Below are 18,935 nucleotides of genomic sequence, written 5' to 3'. Positions count from 1 at the left end.
TAATGGTTTGTGTTATGTGCGTACTATGTGCCAGGCACTGTACTAAGCGCTGGGGTAAATACAAGAGACTTAGGCTGGACACAGTCCATGTCCCACATGGGGCTCACAGTTTTCATCCCCATTTTACAGAGAAATGAAGTGACTTGTCCAAGGTCACACAGCGGACAAGTGGCAGAGTTGGGACCTTCTGATTCCCAGGCCTGTGCTCTATCCATTTGGCCATGTTGCTTCTCTACTCTATTTATTTATTCATTTTACTTGTACATATCTATTCTATTTATTTTATTTTGTTAGTATGTTTGGTTTTGTTCTCTGTCTCCCCCTTTTAGACTGTGAGCCCACTGATGGGTAGGGACTGTCTCTATATGTTGCCAACTTGGACTTCCCAAGCGCTTAGTACAGTGCTCTGCACACAGTAAGCGCTCAATAAATACGATTGATTGATTGATTGATTGATTATGAGACTTACAAGGCTTACGAACCTACGCCTCTGAAACACAGATCCATTTTGGCTTCGAGAACTACCCGTACACAGAAAGGGCTCACAACCACATTTGGCTACTGCCTAATGGCTTCTGATCACCTGCCAAGATCGATCTATCAGGTGCATGAGCATATCTGCACTGGATTGCAAGCCTCAGTGTGGGACTTGATTATCTGGTCTCTACTCCAGCGCTCAGTAGAGCTCACGGCCCATAATAAGCGCTTAACAAATACGATGATCATTACGATTTCTGGATCAAGGCCTAGAGTCCGCACTCAGCACCCAAGTTGCCTCTCAGTAATTTTTCTCCCCCTTGGTCACCCCCGATCCAAACATTACTAGCCCCTGTGTTTTTGCACCTACAGGATTCCTTATTTTTTTGTTGCCCCAATCACGTGCATCCCAAAGCCAAGCTTCCATTTTGACCCTGAAGTTAAAATTAGTGCGGCATTCTGCCGCCCCTTGTCAATCAAAAATGGTTTTCTGCTTTGACCGCTGGATGGGTTTCCTTTGTGGAACACGGGTTAGCCAAATGCCGGGATGGGGCTATTCAGAAAAAGCATCAACAGGAAACATCGGGCTAAAATTCCTCCATCTTGCAGGGTTTTGGCCTCTGTCCAGAAGCCCGTCTTCCCCAGGCTGCTCCCTCCTCTCCTCTGCAAATGTTAATGACTTCACCTCTGCACCATGTGATTCCCAGCGGTCACCTCCACCATTGTTTAATTAGGTTTCCTTCAAAGACGAACATTAATGCACCTCTTCATAGTCTCTCCCTGGGGCCTAATGGCTCTGATGATTCTTTCAGACAGCTGTACCCTCACAATTTATTTTTTGGCTAAATCCCTTTTCTCTGGAATGAAGAAGACGGGCATTTGGGCCATGCCAGCTTGCAGGGAGCTGGTGGCAGATGGAAAGAAATCAGCCCAGCCTGCCTTCACCTCTCCATCAGCGGAGAGTCATCAATTTCCTCCATTAAGGAGTTGTCACTCAGCCCACCCAACTGGAAGCTTCTCTCAGAGAGCTGGTCTGCCTGGTGGTCTACCAGTCAAATACAAAGTGCACTTTAAAGGGAGCTCAGACATCATTTGGAGGGAAATTGAAAATGCACGCCATCTACCTCAGCCAATTTTTTAATGACCGTAATATTTTAAGTGATTATTTTTGCCACTTCAGATCGCTCCTTAGAGAGGAGAGGTTTTTTTTTAATTAAAATCTAGGCAATACAAACAGATGAGATACGAGGAGCAGAGGAAAGAGAATTAGGATGAATAAAATTAATTAAAACGGCATTGTCAGCAGAGCCATAAATTAGACACCGTGTCTCGCTAGGAATGAATTATGTTGGCATTTCAGAGTTCTGAGATTTGAGGCGTTATATGATATAGGACGGATCAATCCGGAGCTGGTGGGATCAGAGCCTGGAAGTCCGACCACTTCCACGGGGCTCCGGGTCTTAATCCCCATTTTACAGATGAGGGAATTGAGGCACAGAGAAGGAAGTGATTTCCTCAAAGTCACCCAGACCCAGAATTAGAACCCAGGTCCTCTGACTCCAAGCCCTGGCTCTTTCCACTCTGTCACACTGCTTCTCTGAGACTTCTGAGGCGGGGGCGTCTAAGTGTCAAGGAAGAGGCAGAAGAGGAGCAGGAAAATTTCCCCAGGAGGAAGACAGAAGGCCCATCTTTATCCACATATCCAACTTTTAGGTGATTTAATGCTGGTTACAAAACGGGAAACTTGGCTAGAACCTAGACCAGGTGTGTAGAAGGTCAGAGAGCACCTCTGCCTTTCCAAACAACGGCTTCAGCTCCGGTTAGAAGCTGTTTCCAAAAATCTGCTTTCCCTTGTTTCCTGTCATACTGAAAGACTAGCATTTGAGATGCTGTGTGCTGAGGATCGTAAAAATATTTTTTTTCCCCACTTTGGGGAATACGATGAGACAAGTGTATAATGATTTGGCCACAGTTACACCAATGGCTCCAACCTGGAACTGAATAGCATTTTTATAAACTACCTCATAAGGACCAACTTGGCTTTCAAAGGCTCCAGATTTTCAGGACTTTCTCCTCAAATTTAGGAACATGGCTGGAAGCAGGCTGTTTGTTCCCAGAAAAGCTTCCCAGGAACTTTAACAGGCCACCCTCACCGGCAGCTCATTGAACCCCTTCCGCTATTTGCGGTTCCTGTACCTGAATGGGAAAGGGGCTCATCAGATCCCGGAAGTCCTGTGGACTAGCCGATCTCTGCTTTCTGACAGAGGACAAACCCATATTTTCACGGACCAGAGGATATCACAAATAAGTGGATAGACCCCTTCTGCACTGTGCTAAAGTGATTTTTTTTACCTGCTGTAGTAAGAGGAAGAAAGATTATGTTATCATGATTATTATGGTATTTGTCAAGCACTGTTAATCAGGTCAGACACTGTCTCTGTTTCAAATGGGGTTTATTTGAGCCAATCTCTTCTCACCCACCCATTATCCACCCCACAGATGCCAAAGCCCTTTATAACTAATTCTCCCCGGTGGTCTCTGCACCATGGATGGGCACGGAGAAGCAGTGAAACCCAGTGGAAACAATGTAGGCCCGGGAGTCAGAAAGTCATGGGTTCTGATCCCTGCTCCACCACTTGTCAGCTGTGTGACTCTGGGAAAGCCACTTCACTTCTCTGTGCCTCAGTTCCCTCATCTGTAAAATGGAGATTAAGACTGTGAGCCCCATATGGGACAACCTGATTACCTTGAATCTATGTGCTTGGCACATAGTAAGTGCTTAACAAATACCATCCTTATTATTATTATTGTCCACTTTGTGACCTTGGGTAAGTCATTTCATTTCTCTAAGCCTCAGTCCCCTGAGCTCCAAAATGTTGGATTCAATATCCGTTCCCCCTCCTGCTTAGACTATGAGCCCTATTTGGTACCTGATTATCTTTTATCTACCCCACCTCATAGTACAGTGCTTGACATATAGTAAGCACTTAAATACCACAATTATTATTATTATTACATAACAGGGCTGTAATATCAGTGATGCCCAGCCGCACAAAGGAAGGAATGCCACCAAGCAGAGGAAATTAAGGTGGACAGGATGCAGTTTCCCAAGTAGGCATTTGGCCGGGATACCAGAGTTACCCTCCTATCGCTAATGAAAGGTGACGTGGGAATCTGAAATAAGCACAAGTCCCGTGGAGCTCAGCTTTATTCAGGTGGAAAGGCAGCTCCTGTTCGGAGTCCAGACCTCCCGAACACCTGGCCGGGTCGCTTTTGGAAAATCCAAGGCTGGGAGCTTGGAATTCCTCCTGCCACAAAGTCAAGAAGACATCTGTGATATTTCTCCAGCCCAAGAGGCATACATTGCTGGAAGGCCAAGCCGGGTGTGGTTCTGGCTTTGCCCTATGGAGGACTAATTGGGCCAAATGCCCCCGACCCTTTGCCTTCGGGACCCCTGCCCATTTTCCTGGACCCTGGAAAACTACTGTTGCATGGGCAGTGGGGGAGGCTGGTAGCCCTTGAGTGACCATGCCTGAATCCACCACCACTCTTATGGCACTGGATCTCCAGAGTCTTAGTCGCTGGGAGGGGATGGGATGTGGTACCACAGTAATAACTTTGGTGTTCATTAAGTGTTTACTGTGTGCCATGCACTGTACTAAGCGCTGGGCTTGATACGAGCAAATCGGGTTGATCTGGAGTCATCCTCACTGGTTGTTTGAGTGTCACACACTCTCAAGCCCTTGCCAGTTGTGCTCCCTCTGGAGCACTGAGGGGAGTCAAGGCAGGTCTTGGACAAGTCGCTTCACTTCTCTGTGACTCAGTGCCCTCCTCTGTAAAATGGGGATTGCCAATGTGCGCCCCATGTGGGACATGGACTGTGTCCAACCTGATTTGCTTATATATACCCCAGTGCTTAATACAGTGCCTGGCACAAAGTACTTAACAAATATCATTGTTATTATTATTATTAAGAGAAGTGGCAGTGGTATTCATTAAGTGCTTACTGTGTGCAAAGCACTGTAATAATGATAACAATGGTATTTGTTAAGCACTTACTGTGCGTCAAGCACTGTTCTAAGTGTTGGGGTAGATACAAGCTAATCAGATTGGACACAGTCCCTATCCCACATGGACTCCCAGTCTTAATCCCTGTTTTACAGAAGAGGTAACAGAGGCCCAGAGAGACTTGCCCGAGGTCGCAGAGTAGACAAGTGGTGGAGCCTGGATTAGAACCAAGGCCCTTCTGGCTCCCAAGCCACTAGGCCATGCTGCTACAAAGGGATGAATTAGACGCGGTCCCTGTCCCTCAGAGATGCCTGGTGCCTGAGATGCTGGTGCCTGTGTGTGTCTCTCTGGTGACGTGGGGCCGCAGTATGGTGTTTGCTCAGAGTGCCAGGCCAAGGGGGCAGAGGGAAGGCCAACTGGGCATAACCGGCAGGCAGTGTCAGCAGAACCGCTCAGCGTAACGTCCGAGGAAGGGCACCTTCCCCTGAGCCCCGTCCATCGTCTGCAGATCAATCTGAGGCAGGGCCGACCAAGCCAGACACTCGATCCTCCGAGAGGGAAGTGTGAGTGACCGGGGTGGCGGAGGCGGAGGCCGGCTCCATCCCGCATGAGGAGGGAACGGCGGGAGAGCTGCTCTTCAACGGAGAACTGCAGCTGGCACTGGGGCCGCCCAAAAGCGAAGTTCAAACACCTGACTGACAAATGCGCACAGTGGTGCTTAAAGTACCCGCTGAGCCTTTCCAAACCTGCCGGCTCTTCCATTTAAGGTGGTTATTAGGGGATGGGAGAGAGAGAGAAGGGGGGGGTTGGGAGAGAGAAAGAGAGATCAGGAGAAGGACAGGAAAAGGGAGAAACAGGGAGGGGAGAGAAGGGGGAGCAGGATAAGGGGAGTGGGAGAGACAAAGAAAGAGTGAAAGGGAAAGAGGGAGAAAAAGAGAGAAAGATGGAGAGGGGAAGAGGAGGGAGGGAGAAAGGGAGAGAAAGACAGGGAGGGGGAGAAAGAGGGAAAGAGAAAGGGAGAGAGGGAGAGGCAGAAAGATGGAGAAAGTGACAGAGAGAGGGGAGAGAGGGAGAGAGAAAGGAAGATAGTGGGAAGGAGAGAGAAAGGGAGGGAAAGACAGAAAGGAAGAAAATGATGGGGGGAAGGGAGAGAGACAGCAAGAGAAGGAAAGAGGGACAGAGAGGGAACAGAAGGAGGGAGAGATGAAGAGAAAGGGAGAGGAAAGGAGAAAGATAGGGAGAGGAAGGCTATTTTGGGTAGTGCTCTGCACACAGTAAGCACTCAATAAATATGACTGACTGAAGGGAAAGAGAGGGAGAGGAAGGAAGAGAAAGGGAAAAAGATGGAATGGAAGAGAGAAAGTGAGAGAGAGGGAGAGAGAAAGGGAGAAAAGGAGAGGAAGACAGAGGTAGAAAGTGATGGGGGAGAGGGGAGAGAGGGGGAGATAGAAGGGGGGAGAGAGAGGGGGAAAGGGGAGAAAGAGATGGGGAAGAAAGTGGGGAGAAAAAGGGAGGTGGGGGGAGAGACAGAGAAGCGATGTGGCCTAATGGAAAGAGCAAGGGTCCCAAGTCAGAGGATCTGGGTTCTAATGCCAGCTCTGCCACCTTCCAGGGAGTGGAGCAAGGGGAAGATTGAGGGGAAGAAGGAGAGTGGGTATGGGGAGCTGGGGGTGGTCCACGGGGGCTGTCACATATCACCCTTGGATTGAGCAGGGGGCAAACACTTTCTTTCCAGTCCCTGAACCCACTCCTTAGGTGCAATCAAGCCGGTCCCCTGGGAGCACTGGGATTACCAGGGATTTGTTTCTCCTGAGGCTGCACAACTCTGCCCCCAGAAATTGCCCAGTGGGTTGTAATCCTGATATCCCCTTCCCCTGATCCTCCAAATGAACCAGCGTCTTCCTTCCTCCCCACCACCATTTCATTGGCGATTTCCTGGCCTGTATTGGGGGGCAGCCCTGAGCTCACTAACAGCTCCACACTCTTGGCTGGGTTTCCAGCTAGCACAGTGCAAGTCCCCCATGGGATCCTCTGACCGGGCATGCTATGGGCTTAGTGAGGACTGGGCGGTTGTCAATAGTGACTGGTGCTTTAGGGGTAATTCGACGCAGGTTGGGTTGGTTCCCAGCTCTGGGAAGAATTCAGGAGCGGGTGGGATAGTGAGGTGGCCCCAAATAGGTTCACAGAAGGGGAATATTTGGATCTAGCAAACCCAATCGGTTTGTTTTGCGATGGTTTTTCTGGGACCAATGAGCTGGAGAAAACCAGTGGGATGACTGAAACTGCCACAAACCCCACACAGTCTCAAGAAATTCAACAAATGGGATATGAGGGGATTATTTTGGTGTACCAAGTGACTCAAACAACAGAAACAAAGCCTGCCTGCCCCACCCCCCCGCCCTCCGCCTTCACACACACACACACCCCCGTCCCATTCTGGAGGGAGCAGGCCAAGTTAGAGCAAAACTCGAATGTTTCGTTTGGGGCATAAATCTTTCATCCAGAGGAAGGGACACCCAGATCAACAACAGGCAGAACTCATGATTCAAACTTGGAGGGGGACCAAGAATTGAGTCACGATTGCTAGAGGGACTGGGCAACACCGCTAGCTTTGTAGATAACCTATTTTGTGGTGAAAACAGAATTCTCCAAATCACCGGCTTCTGCATGAATTTGCGTCTTTCGGGGCTAAGGAGGCCGGGGTTACTGCAGCATCTCAGAACAATCTTGGGGACTACTTGACTTAAGGTTGGTGCTTTGGCTAGAAAGAGAGAGAGGTAAGTGGGAGAGGGATCCCTGCTGGGCTTGGGGAAGTGTTTAGAAACTCTGAGAGCCCTTGAATTGGGGGGCACTGGGGCAGAGGGAACCCCCCAAGTCTGGTGGAAGATGACTCTCAAGTCGATGAGAGAGCAACTGCTTCCTACTCATTTCTTGAATGCATCGTGACTTAGAGAAGCAGCATGACGTAGTGGATACAGCATGGGTGTAGGAGGCAGAGGCCATGGATTCTAATCCCACCTCTGCTACTTGTCCCCTTTGTGACCTGGGGCAATTCACGTCACTTATCTGGGCCTCAGTTACACCTCATCTGCAAACCATAAGCCAGGGACTGTGTCCAACACAATTTGCTTGTATCCACGCTGGCTCTTGGTACAATATCCAGCACAGAGTAAGCACTTAACAAATACCACAATTATTATTATTATTATTATCAGACTGGTAAGTGTGAATGCATTCAAATGAAAAATGAGTACCTTCAGGCTACTGAAAATTCTGTTTTTAAAGTGGTCCCCTAGTCTCAGTGAATAGTTCAGTCAGAGAGGACTCGCCTTTACCCCGACAACGTTTCCCTTGTTTTGGGGGGATAAATGCATTCATGACATTTGAGACAGACAAGCGAACCAGGAAGGGTAAATAATTATCCAATGCCCAGGTAACTTGAGGTAGTATCTGCTTTGTTCAGTTGGCTCTGTAGAGAACTAGCGTGGCTCAGTGGGAAAAGCCCGGGCTTTGGAGTCAGAGGTCAGGGGTTCAAATCCCGGCTCCGCCAATTGTCAGCTGTGTGACTTTGGGCAAGTCACTTCACTTCTCTGTGCCTCAGTTCCCTCATCTGTAAAATGGGGATTAAAACTGTGAGCCCCCCGTGGGACAACCTGATCATCTTGTAACCTCCCCAGCACTTAGAACAGTGCTTTGCACATAGTAAGCGCTTAATAAATACCATCATTATTATTATTATTATTAGTGGGTAAGGCAAGGAGAGGATAAAGGCGGGGTGGGCCCTCTCTACAGGGACTGGGAATCCCTGTAGGAAGAGAACCACCTTTGCGGCCAACCGGGAACAGGGATTTAGCCATCGGGCCCACTGTGTTATGTGTGAGTGCCACTTCTCTGCGACTAACATTCCTTGACTTGCGATCTTAGGGAAGGGGGTGGTGAAGAAAATCAAACCTTAATGGTGGCCCCAGGAAAGAAGAGCCAGTTGCCCGTGTCCACTGGATCCAGATTGTCTTCTAAAACGACTTGTCTGTGAGCAGAATTGATGATTAGGATGTTGTCCAGCGCCCAGCAAGCTTCATACACGTCCCCAGCGTGGACGGCTTCCTGCTTCCATCGGAACTGGACGTTCTCTCCTTTGGCATTTTGAGGGAGGTAGAGAATGTGGATGATAGTGCTGACGTTGGAAGGAGCACTGCAAAACACAAGGAAAGGCTGCTTGACACCCCCGCCAGGCCAGGCCCACTTGTGGCATTGGCGAATGTGTATGTTACGTGGTTACAACTGTACACTCCCAAGTGCTTTGTACAGTGCTCTGCACGCAGTAAGCACTCAAAAAATACGATTGACAGACTGACTGACTTCAATCCGGTGCCCGCTTTTACAAAAAACAGTGCAAAGATGCTTAGTGCAGTGCTCTGCACACAGTAAGCGCTCAATAAATATGACTGAATGAAAAAGAAACGTTTTCACTCTTGTCTTTGCTCCGTCACCGCTCTTCAGCCGTGGAGGAGGCCCAATCAATCAATCAACAGCATTGACTAGACTGTGAGCTCCTCAAGGGCTGGGAATGTGCCTACAAACTGTGTTACGCTGTATTGTCCTAAGCGCTTAGTGCAGGGCTCTGCACACAGTAAGCACTTAATAACAGCACCATTGACTGATTTGGCTTTTCCATCATAGGGAACACTGTACTAAGCAGCAGCATGGCATAGTGGCTAGAGCCGGAGCCTGGGAGGCACGAGGTCATGGGTTTGAATCCCGACTCCGCCTGCTGTGTGACCTTGGGCAAGTCACTTCACTTCTCTGTGCCTCGGTTACCTCATCTGCAAAATGGGGATTGAGTCTGTGAGCCCCACATGGGACAGGGACGGGGTCCAACCTGATTTGCTTGTATCCATCCCAGTGTTTAGTACCGTGCCTGGCACATAGTAAGTGCTTAACAAATACCATAATTATTATTATTATCACTAAGAGCTTGGTAGAATGGAACAGTGTTGGTAGACACGATCCTTGCCCTCAAGGTTTTTACAGCATAGCAGGGGAGACAGACACTAAAATGAAGTACAGGCGGGGGGGGGGGGGGAAATAATTTATCAGGGGCCACGGTGATTGCTGGAAGCAGAATGTGCCTACCAAATATGTTATATTGTACTCTCCCAAGCTCCTAGTACAATGCCTTGCACATCATCATCATCAGTTGCATTTATTGAGCGCTTACTATTTGCAGAGCACTGTACTAAGCACTTGGGTAGTACAAATTGGCAACATATAGAGACAGTCCCTACCCAACAGTGGGCTCACATGGAAAGTGCTCAATAAATCCCATTGAATGATTGGTCGTGGCAGTTGTGGGGTGATGAGAGCCTAATTAGGGATGGCTTCCTAGTATTATTATTATATATGTTGCCGACTTGTACTTCCCAAGTGCTTAGTACAGTGCTCTACACACAGTAAGCGCTGAATAAATTAATACATTAAATTATTACTCTATTTTACTTGTACATATTTACTATTCTGTTTATTTTATTTTGCGAATATATTTTGTTTTGCTGTCCGTCTCCCCCTTCTAGACTCTGAGCCCGCTGTTGGGTAGGGAGCGTCTCTATATGTTGCCAACGTGTGCTTCCCAAGCGCTTAGTACAGTGCTCCGCACACAGTAAGCGCTCAATAAATGCAATTGAATAATGAATGAATGAATGAATGAATGAATGGAAGAAATGTGATGCCAGGAAGCCTTTGAAGATGGAGAAAAGAGTGACCTGCCAACCCCACACTTCCATTGCATAGTATCAACTCCTACAACATCTTGAAAATGCCAAGAAAAGAAGCATTGTGGTAATTGATGAACAAAAGACATGCCCCCAGATTATAATAATAATAATAACTATGGTATTTGTTAAGTACTTACTATATTCCAGGTACTGGCTGGATACAAGCAAATCGGGTTGGACACAGTTCCTGTCTCATCCCAAGTGCTTAGTATAGTGCTCTGCACACAGTAAGCACTCAATAAATACGATTGATTGATTGATTGATGTGGGGCTCAGAGTCTCGCTCCCCATTTGACAGATGAGGTAACTGAGGCACGGAGAAGTGAAGTGACTTGCCCAAGGGCACACAGGGGACAAGTGGCAGAGCCGGGATTAGAACCCATGACCTTCTGACCCCCACGCCTGTGCTCTCTCCACTATGCCAAGTAATGAATTGTTGTTGGCTACTTTCAGCAGTGGGAAGAAGACGAGATACTGATTGATAACCTCGACTACCAAAATGAATTCAACAGAAGTGGCAACACAAACTGACGTTACGCGATGCCATCTTAGTCCTAGAAATCACTCGCTTCTTTGGCCATTTAAAACACGAGGATTAAATTAGAATAGCTCAAAATTCTCATTTGTAATTCCTTGAGTCTTTGGTGTATACCAATCTTTTAAACACTGCATACTTTAACATGATTTTATATTGTATCTGTTGGAAGCTGACACTTTCCGCTAGGTATAAAATATTTTTATTGAACATTTTATCCTTCCAGAGTAGTACCCTGCCAGACTGAAAATTACTGCCTTCTCTGAGATTAAAAGTGGTACTAAAATGCAAACCCAGTAGAACTTTTGGGTTTCAGTAAATCAGCTCTGGAAAGACCAGGGCAGACTGCTATTTCTTACTCTGCAGTGAAGCACATATGTCCATAAAAAAAATCAGCTACTATTATATATCATCAATCATATTTATTGAGCGCTTACTATGTGCAGAGCACTGTACTAAGCGCTTATATATGACGGCTCTTCCTTGGTGGTAATCAGTTGGTACTTTGTTGTAAAATATTTTATGGGGACTGTGCTCTCATTGTCAAAAATGTAAAAGTAAAAGCAGTTGAAGAAGGAAGAGCATTGGCTGTTCAATGAAATCAGGAAAGGAAAAATACTTCAATCAACATTCAGGTTTGAGGAGCCAATTACCACTAAGAAGTAACAACAACAATGTATTAAAAAAACAAACCCACAATAGAACATGACTTTAACACGTGATTACTGTAAGTGTAATGAATTCATTGTTTAATAATAACAATAATAACGATAGCATTTATTAAGGGCTTACTATGTGCAAAACACTGTTCTAAGCGCTGGGGAGCTTACAAGGTGATCAGGTTGTCCCACGGGGGGCTCACAGTTTTAATCCCCATTTTACAGATGAGGGAACTGAGGCCCAGAGAAGTGAAGTGACTTGCCCAAAGTCACACAGCTGACAGTTGGTGGAGCTGGGATTTGAACCCATGACCTCTGACTCCAAAGCCCGCGCTCTTTCCACTGAGCCACGCTGCTTCTCTAAAGCTTAAGTAAAAATCCCTAGCATTTCTGCATAATGTATAGTTTTTCAGGTAGAGGACTTTCCCCAGATGATAGGGAGTCATATGTTTAAATGAGAAAATGTGTACAAAACCACTAAAAATGCAAAAATAAAAACACATATCCTCGGGCACAATCTCCAGTGTTTATTCTGCCTTGACATTAGAGACTTCAATAAGAAGTAGTAATGAATGCAGATTTGTCTTGGGGCACAATGGAAAGCTGTGATCCACAAAATGCCAGTGAATAGTCTGGGACCTTTAGCTGAAAGATTTCATTTTAGCATACGCCAGGGAGAGGCCCGGGACCATGAAACACAACCACTTTTCTTGGCTTCCGGCTTGAATAAAGGCTCTTGTACCTCCTTTGATGATGATGATGGCATTTGTTAAGCGCTTACTATGTGCAAAGCACTGTTCTAAGCACTGGGGGGAGGATACGAGGTGATCAGGTTGTCCCACGGGGGGCTCACAGTTTTAATCCCCATTTTCCAGACGAGGTAACTGAGGCTTAGAGAAGTTAAGTGATTTGCCCAAGGTCACACAGCAGACATGTGGTGGAGCCGGAATTCGAACCCATGACCTTTGACTCCAAAGCCCGTGCTCTTTCCACTGAGCCATGCTGCTTCTGTTGAAGCACCACTGGAAAGCAGAGACAAATGTGTTTCCTGATACAGACAAGTAGCTAGCTTTAAGGGCCTGATGTTTCTTATGTTCCTGGGAAGGAAATCCCGATCCTTTCCATACATCAACGGGGGTAAGTGTCGATATGCTAAAGAAAATAGCCCCCAAAGGGACTAATACTGTTCCATTAATCCCATCCCAGTTCCTTGTTCAAAAACTAAAATGGCTAAAATATTTCTAGGTTGTTTAAACAACATTAGTGGGAATTAAGACTGTGAGCCCCACATGGGACAACTTGATAACCTTGTATCTATCCCAGTGCTTGAACAGTGTTTGGCACACAGTAAGTGCTTAACAAATACCATCATCATTATCATTATCATTATTATTATTATTATTAAGAATTATGGAGCTTGTTAGGCACTTACTATGTGCTAAGCACTGTTCTAAGCACCAGGGTAGAAACAAGTTAGGTTGGACACAGTCTTGGTCCTGCATAAGGCTCCCACTCTTAATCCCCATTTTACAGATGAGGAAATTGAGCCCCAGAGAAGCGAAGTGACTTGCCCGAGGTCACACAGGAGATGTGGGGAGGAGCCGGGACTAGAACCCATGGCCTTCTGACTCCCAAGCCCATGGTCTATCCACTAAACCGAGATATTTAGGGGCGCTGGGCTTGGAAAAACCCAAATGTCGAGGTGCTTTTTTCTAGGCATATAAATAAATGGTTTCACTGGAAGACTCCAATGGTGGTCACCAGAGACCAGTGGGATAGAAGGTCCAAGGAATATGGGTAGCCACCCTCTTTATAGTGAAGAGGAACAGTGTTTGGCACATAGTAAGTGCTTAACAAATACCATCATCATTATCATTATTATTATTATTATTAAGAATTATGGAGCTCGTTAAGCACTTACTATGTGCTTCTTATCCACTCCCCAAATAAAAACCACTTGCCACGAGGGGATGGGCCGGATCTCAGAGCCACTTCGTGCTCTTCTATTCCAGAGGATCAATGGGAACTGAATCTGAATGGCTTGACTTATACCGTCACCACTAAACCACTGGAGCAGGAGAGCCCAAGTGAGTAATTACATCCTCAGCTGCAACCAGAAAGATCTGCTGTGTGAATCTCTCTGGAGAAGCAGTGTGACTTAGTGGATACGACACAGGCCTGAGAGTCAGAAGGACTTGGGTTCTAATCCTGGCTCCACTCTGAGTCTACTGTGAGACCCTCATCAAGTTACTTCACTTCTCTGGGCCTCAGTGGCCTCATTTGTAAAATGGGGATTGAGGCTGCAAGCCCCATGGGGGACAGGGACTGTGTCCAACCTGATTAGCTTTTATATACCCCAGTGCTTAGAATAGTGTTTGGCACATAGTAAGCACTTAGCAGGTACCTTAATTATTATTACTACCTTCCCAGAATCAAACCACATCAATTTCTGAAAGCGCAAAGAATCACTCTGGTGATGGCAGAAACAGTCAACCCAAGCAGCCGGGGGGAAACCAATCCTGGGGAAATACTGTAACCGACCTGAGCTTCTCAAGCTGAATCCAATCGGCGGAAGTATTCTTGGAGTACAAAACAACGATGCTGGGATCTGAATAACTAAACCGGCACGAACCTGACCCTGCAGAGAGAAATGGAATTAAAACGTTAGAAACCAACCGCCGGATCCACTGCCTTTTCATCCTAGGGGCCTAATTCATCGGGGCAATAGAATTCCAAGCTGCGGCACTCTCTCACGCTTAATTTTTTTTCTTTTGCATTTTAAAAGAGTGCATCAAATGCATAAGAAATGCTCCGTCAATTCTGTTAAGGGCTTTCATTTCATAATATATGTTTGCACAGATTTATTACTGTATTTATTTTACTTGCAATAATAATAATAATGATGACGGCATTTATTAAGCACTTACTATGTGCAAAGCACCGTTCTGAGCGCTGGGGAGGTGATCAGGTTGTCCCATGGGGGGCTCACAGTCTTAATCCTCATTTTACAGATGAGGGAACTGAGGCACAGAGAAGTTAGATGACTTGTCCAAAGTCACACAGCTGATAACTGGCGGAGCTGGGATTTGAACCCATGATCCCTGACTCCAAAGCCCGGGCACTTTCCACTGGGCCACACAGCTTGTACATATTTGCTATTCTATTTATTTTGTTAATGATGGGCATCTAGCTTTATCTCTATTTATTCTGATGACACCGGCCCACGTGATTTATTACTCTATTTATTTGACTTGTACATATTTACTATTCTATTTATTTTGTTAATGATGTGCATAGAGCTATAATTCTATCTGTTCTGATGATTTTGACACCTGTCTACATGTTTTGTTCTATTGTCTGTCTCCCTCTTCTAGACTGTGAGCCAATTGTTGGGTAGGGCTGTCTCTATATGTTGCCGACTTGTACTTCCCAAGCGCTTAGTACAGTGCTCTGCACACAGTAAGCGCTCAATAAATACGATTGATTGAATGAATGAATGAATAATACAGAGCTCTGCTCTCAAGGAGGCCCTCAATATTATTGGTTGATTCGGTGCTTGGAGGGGAGAAGATTTTTCTTCACCCACAGTTGTTTAGACTGCTCCCCTCTAGACTATCATCATCATCAACCGTATTTATTGAGCGCTTACTGTGTGCAGAGCACTGTACTAAGCGCTTGGGAAGTACAAGTTGGCAACATATAGAGACAGTCCCTAGCTCGCTGTGGGCAAGGAATGGGTCTGTTCATTGTTGCATTGTTCTCTCCCAAGCCCTTAGTACAGTGCTCTGCACATAGTAAGCAATCAATAAATACGACTGCCCGGCTGACTGACTTCCAGTCTTACTCTCAAGCCCAGGCCTCTGAGCAGACCAAGAAGGGAGGGAAAATGAGGAGTTGCTGAGCAGAGATCCATTAGATTAATGCCACCTCCAAGTCTCATTCCACTTCTTCCCCAACAAAAGTGCCAACCGTTTGCCCCACTTTCCATCTGTAAGTGTAGCACCCAGGCACATCCCTCTCTCTCTCCACTGATTCCTCATTGCCTTACTCGTTTTTCCTGTATTTTATTATTTTTTATTTAAGATTCAATTTGCTAAGACCTGCTGAAGACGAACCCAAAATAATGCAAGTTTTATGAGTCAGAAATAACGTAAAAATGATCAATTGTAGAAGTGAAAAGAGCCCGGGTTGGGAGACGATACTAAATTATTCATCTTCCCCCACCGCCCCAATGAAAAACAGGCATGTATTGGTTGAGATCTAAATATTAGAATATGGCCAGGAGGCTAAAATAAACTTAAGTGACTGCAGAGCAGAATAAGGAAGATAAAACACTGAATGGCATGTAAACTTTTTCATATTCCTCAAAACTATCGTGTAATGTGGAAAATATAAAATGGATTCAAAGAAAATCTCTTCCAACAGGAAGCTTTTATCGCATGGTTACTGTTTAAAAAGAAAGAAGTGTTCTGTACACATTCCCAACTGCATCTCTTTTCCTCTTTTCTCTCTCTCCATATATGCATACTTATGGCGAGAGAGAGAGAGAGAGAGAGTGAGGTAAAACCAGAGGTTTGGAGTGTCACTATCAATGCTGAGGGAATTTAGTTTTCATTACTTGGTGCCTTTAAACTGGGAAATATGTAAGTAAAAACAAGGTATTAACCCCAAAAGAATTTGCTCCCATGTATTCAACCAAGTTATTTAATAAAGCACAAAAGGGCAAGTCTGCAGAAAACTCCACAGAGAGTTGCCCCCAATATCTTCCAAACAACAACAAAGCCATTGCCAGGAATTTCATCGCACTGACATAAAAGGTCCTTTACCCACCGTATTAAAAACAAATGAAGCAAGAAACATAAAACATAAAAATGCGCCATTTCTGTTTAACTTTCCTCCATCTGCCAGAGTCGACCCTGTTTCGGCGTTGGCACCTGCTTGCGGTTTTTCCCTTTCTCCTTCGTAAACCTTAACCAGAGTCATCTAATTTTCCTTCAGTGGAATTCCGTTCAGAACCAATGAATTTCAGTGAGTTTTAAAAATCCCAAACTGGCAACTCAGTGACACGCCAAATAGAGGGTGCTTAACTGTATTATGGCGGCAGAAAGGCACGCTAAGGAGACAGCGTGGAAGATTGGCATTCATGGAAAAACAATTCATTCAGTTCAGTCGTATTTACTGAGCGCCTATTGTGTGCAAGAGCATTGTACTAAGCGCTTGGGAGAGAACCACACAATAAGAAGCAGGCACATTCCCTTCCCACAGCGAGCTTACTGTAACATCGCTGTGGGCAGGGAATGTGTCTGTTTATTGTACTGTACTCTCCCAAGCGCTTAGTACAGTGTTCTGCAAACAGTAAGCACTCAATAAATATGACTGAATGAACACAGACCCGGTGCAGTTTTAATTACTGAGAGCTCAAGGCCTTGCTGAGAGCTCACCTCCTCCAGGAGGCCTTCCCAGACTGAGCCCCTTCCTTCCTCTCCCCCTCGTCCCCCTCTCCATCCCCCCATCTTACCTCCTTCCCTTCCCCACAGCACCTGTATATATGTATATATGTTTGTACATATTTATTACTCTATTTATTTATTTATTTTACTTGTACATATCTATGCTATTTATTTTATTTTGCTAGTATGTTTGGTTTTGTTCTCTGTCTCCCCCTTTTAGACTGTGAGCCCACTGTTGGGTAGGGACTGTCTCTATATGTTGCCAATTTGTACTTCCCAAGCGCTTAGTACAGTGCTCTGCACATAGTAAGCGCTCAATAAATACGATTGATGATGATGATGATGATTACTGTGAAATCCCCCCCCTTTGCTGCCTTAAAAACGCCCTTCCAGCCAATTCCTGAGAAAAATGGCCTCGGGCTGGATTATATAGGGCTAACTTGAATACCAACAGGATGGGCCGCCACAGGAAATCAACCCCCTATCTCACAAGACTGCCAAAATCAAACTTCCAAACCCAAGACTCCGAAGGGTGTTTGTGGCGCTTTCCATGAGCCATCCAAGACTAGAGTTGGTGCTTCTAGGCTGTTGGATCCTGGTCCGGGTGGGATGTGGGGAGGGGAAGCTAGGCTGGAGGTTAAGAAATGCTAGAGAAGCAGCATGCCCTAGTGAAAAGAGCACAGGCTTGGTAATCAATCATATTTATTGAGTGCCTACTGTGTGCAGAACACTATGCCGATCGCTTGGGAGAGTACAGAGGACCTGATCTGGCAATTGCTTGCTGTGTGACCCTGGGCAAGTCGCTTAATGTCGCTGTACCTCAGTTTCCTCCACTGTAAAATGGGGATTATTGTCGTCATCATTATTAATAGCAATAGTAACAATAATACTATTTGTTAAGCCCTTACTATTGTGCCAAGCACCGCTCTAAATGCTGGGGATGATAGAAGATCATCGGGTCCCCCTTTTAGACTGTGAGCCCACTGTTGGGTAGGGACTGTCTCTATATGTGGCCAACTTGGACTTCCCAAGTGCTTAGTACAGTGCTCTGCACACAGTAAGCGCTCAATAAATACGATTGATTGATTGATTGATTGATTGAGTGTACCTAACCCAGCGTTTAGAATGGTGCTTGGCACATAGTAAGCGCTCAACAAATACCATAATTACCATTATTATTATTACTCTCCCCAATGCTTATACAGTGCTCTGCATACAGCAAGCAATCAATCAATACAGCCACTTGCCCTACTGGAGAGAGCAACGGGCCTGGGATTCAGAAGGACCTGGATTCTAATCTCAGCTCCCACCACTTGCCTGCTGTGCGACCTCGGGTAAGTCACTCCATATCTCTGCGTCTCGTTACCTCATCTGTAAAACGGGGATTAAAACTATGAATCCTATTGTGGGACATGGACTGTGTCCAACCTGATTAGCCTGTATCTACCCCAGTGCCCGGCACATAGTAAGCGCATAACAAATACCTTTAAAGAAAATAAATATCACTGATTGATTAACTGATGCTGCTGTGAGGAAACCAGAACAGCCTCCAGCTCTAGAGAGGATAACCCTAGCCCAGGGCAACTTCAGGACGGTTGTGGGAAAACCGGTGTCCTTGTGAAGACTGGCAGGAGGGCTACTGTTACTATAACCCTCTCACCATTTTTCTTCCCGGGGAACTGCTCTTACCAAAATAACATGGTACTGTAGTAACTGGCGTGCTTTCTGGAAAATTGGGGTGGGATCCTGCTAAATGATATGAAACTCTTCAGAGCTCCTGCTTGCAGCGGTTCTGTCCCCAGGGCTTCCAGCACTTGTCACGATCTGAGGCCTCTGGCGGGTGGCAATTTGGGTCCGCGGCCCAGAGGAAAGAGCTGGGGACTGGGAGTCGGAGGATGTGGCTTTATTCTGACGACTTGACACCTGCCCACATGTTTTGTTTTGTTGTCTGTCTCCCCCTTTTAGACTGTGAGCCCGTTGTTGGGTAGGGACAATCTCTATATACTAATAATACTAATGATGGCATTTATTAAGC

General features: G+C 46.0%; 1 protein-coding gene across 1 annotated transcript in view; it reads right to left on the bottom strand.

Annotated features, from left to right (window-relative positions):
- Positions 1-18,935, bottom strand: part of RELN (reelin) — a 368,099-nt gene that overhangs the window by 179,140 nt on the left and 170,024 nt on the right. The window contains exons 10-11 of the mRNA XM_038740909.1: positions 13,992-14,088; positions 8,437-8,677 (exon numbers count right to left, since the gene is read on the bottom strand). Of these exons, the coding sequence (XP_038596837.1) occupies positions 8,437-8,677; positions 13,992-14,088 (338 nt within the window). The remainder of the gene's footprint in view (positions 1-8,436; positions 8,678-13,991; positions 14,089-18,935) is intronic.

Source organism: Tachyglossus aculeatus (genome assembly GCF_015852505.1).
Source record: "Tachyglossus aculeatus isolate mTacAcu1 chromosome 12 unlocalized genomic scaffold, mTacAcu1.pri SUPER_6_unloc_1, whole genome shotgun sequence".
Taxonomy (NCBI): Eukaryota; Metazoa; Chordata; class Mammalia; order Monotremata; family Tachyglossidae; genus Tachyglossus; species Tachyglossus aculeatus.
Note: the sequence above shows the minus strand (reverse complement) of the source record. Positions and strands in the feature narration are given on the sequence as shown.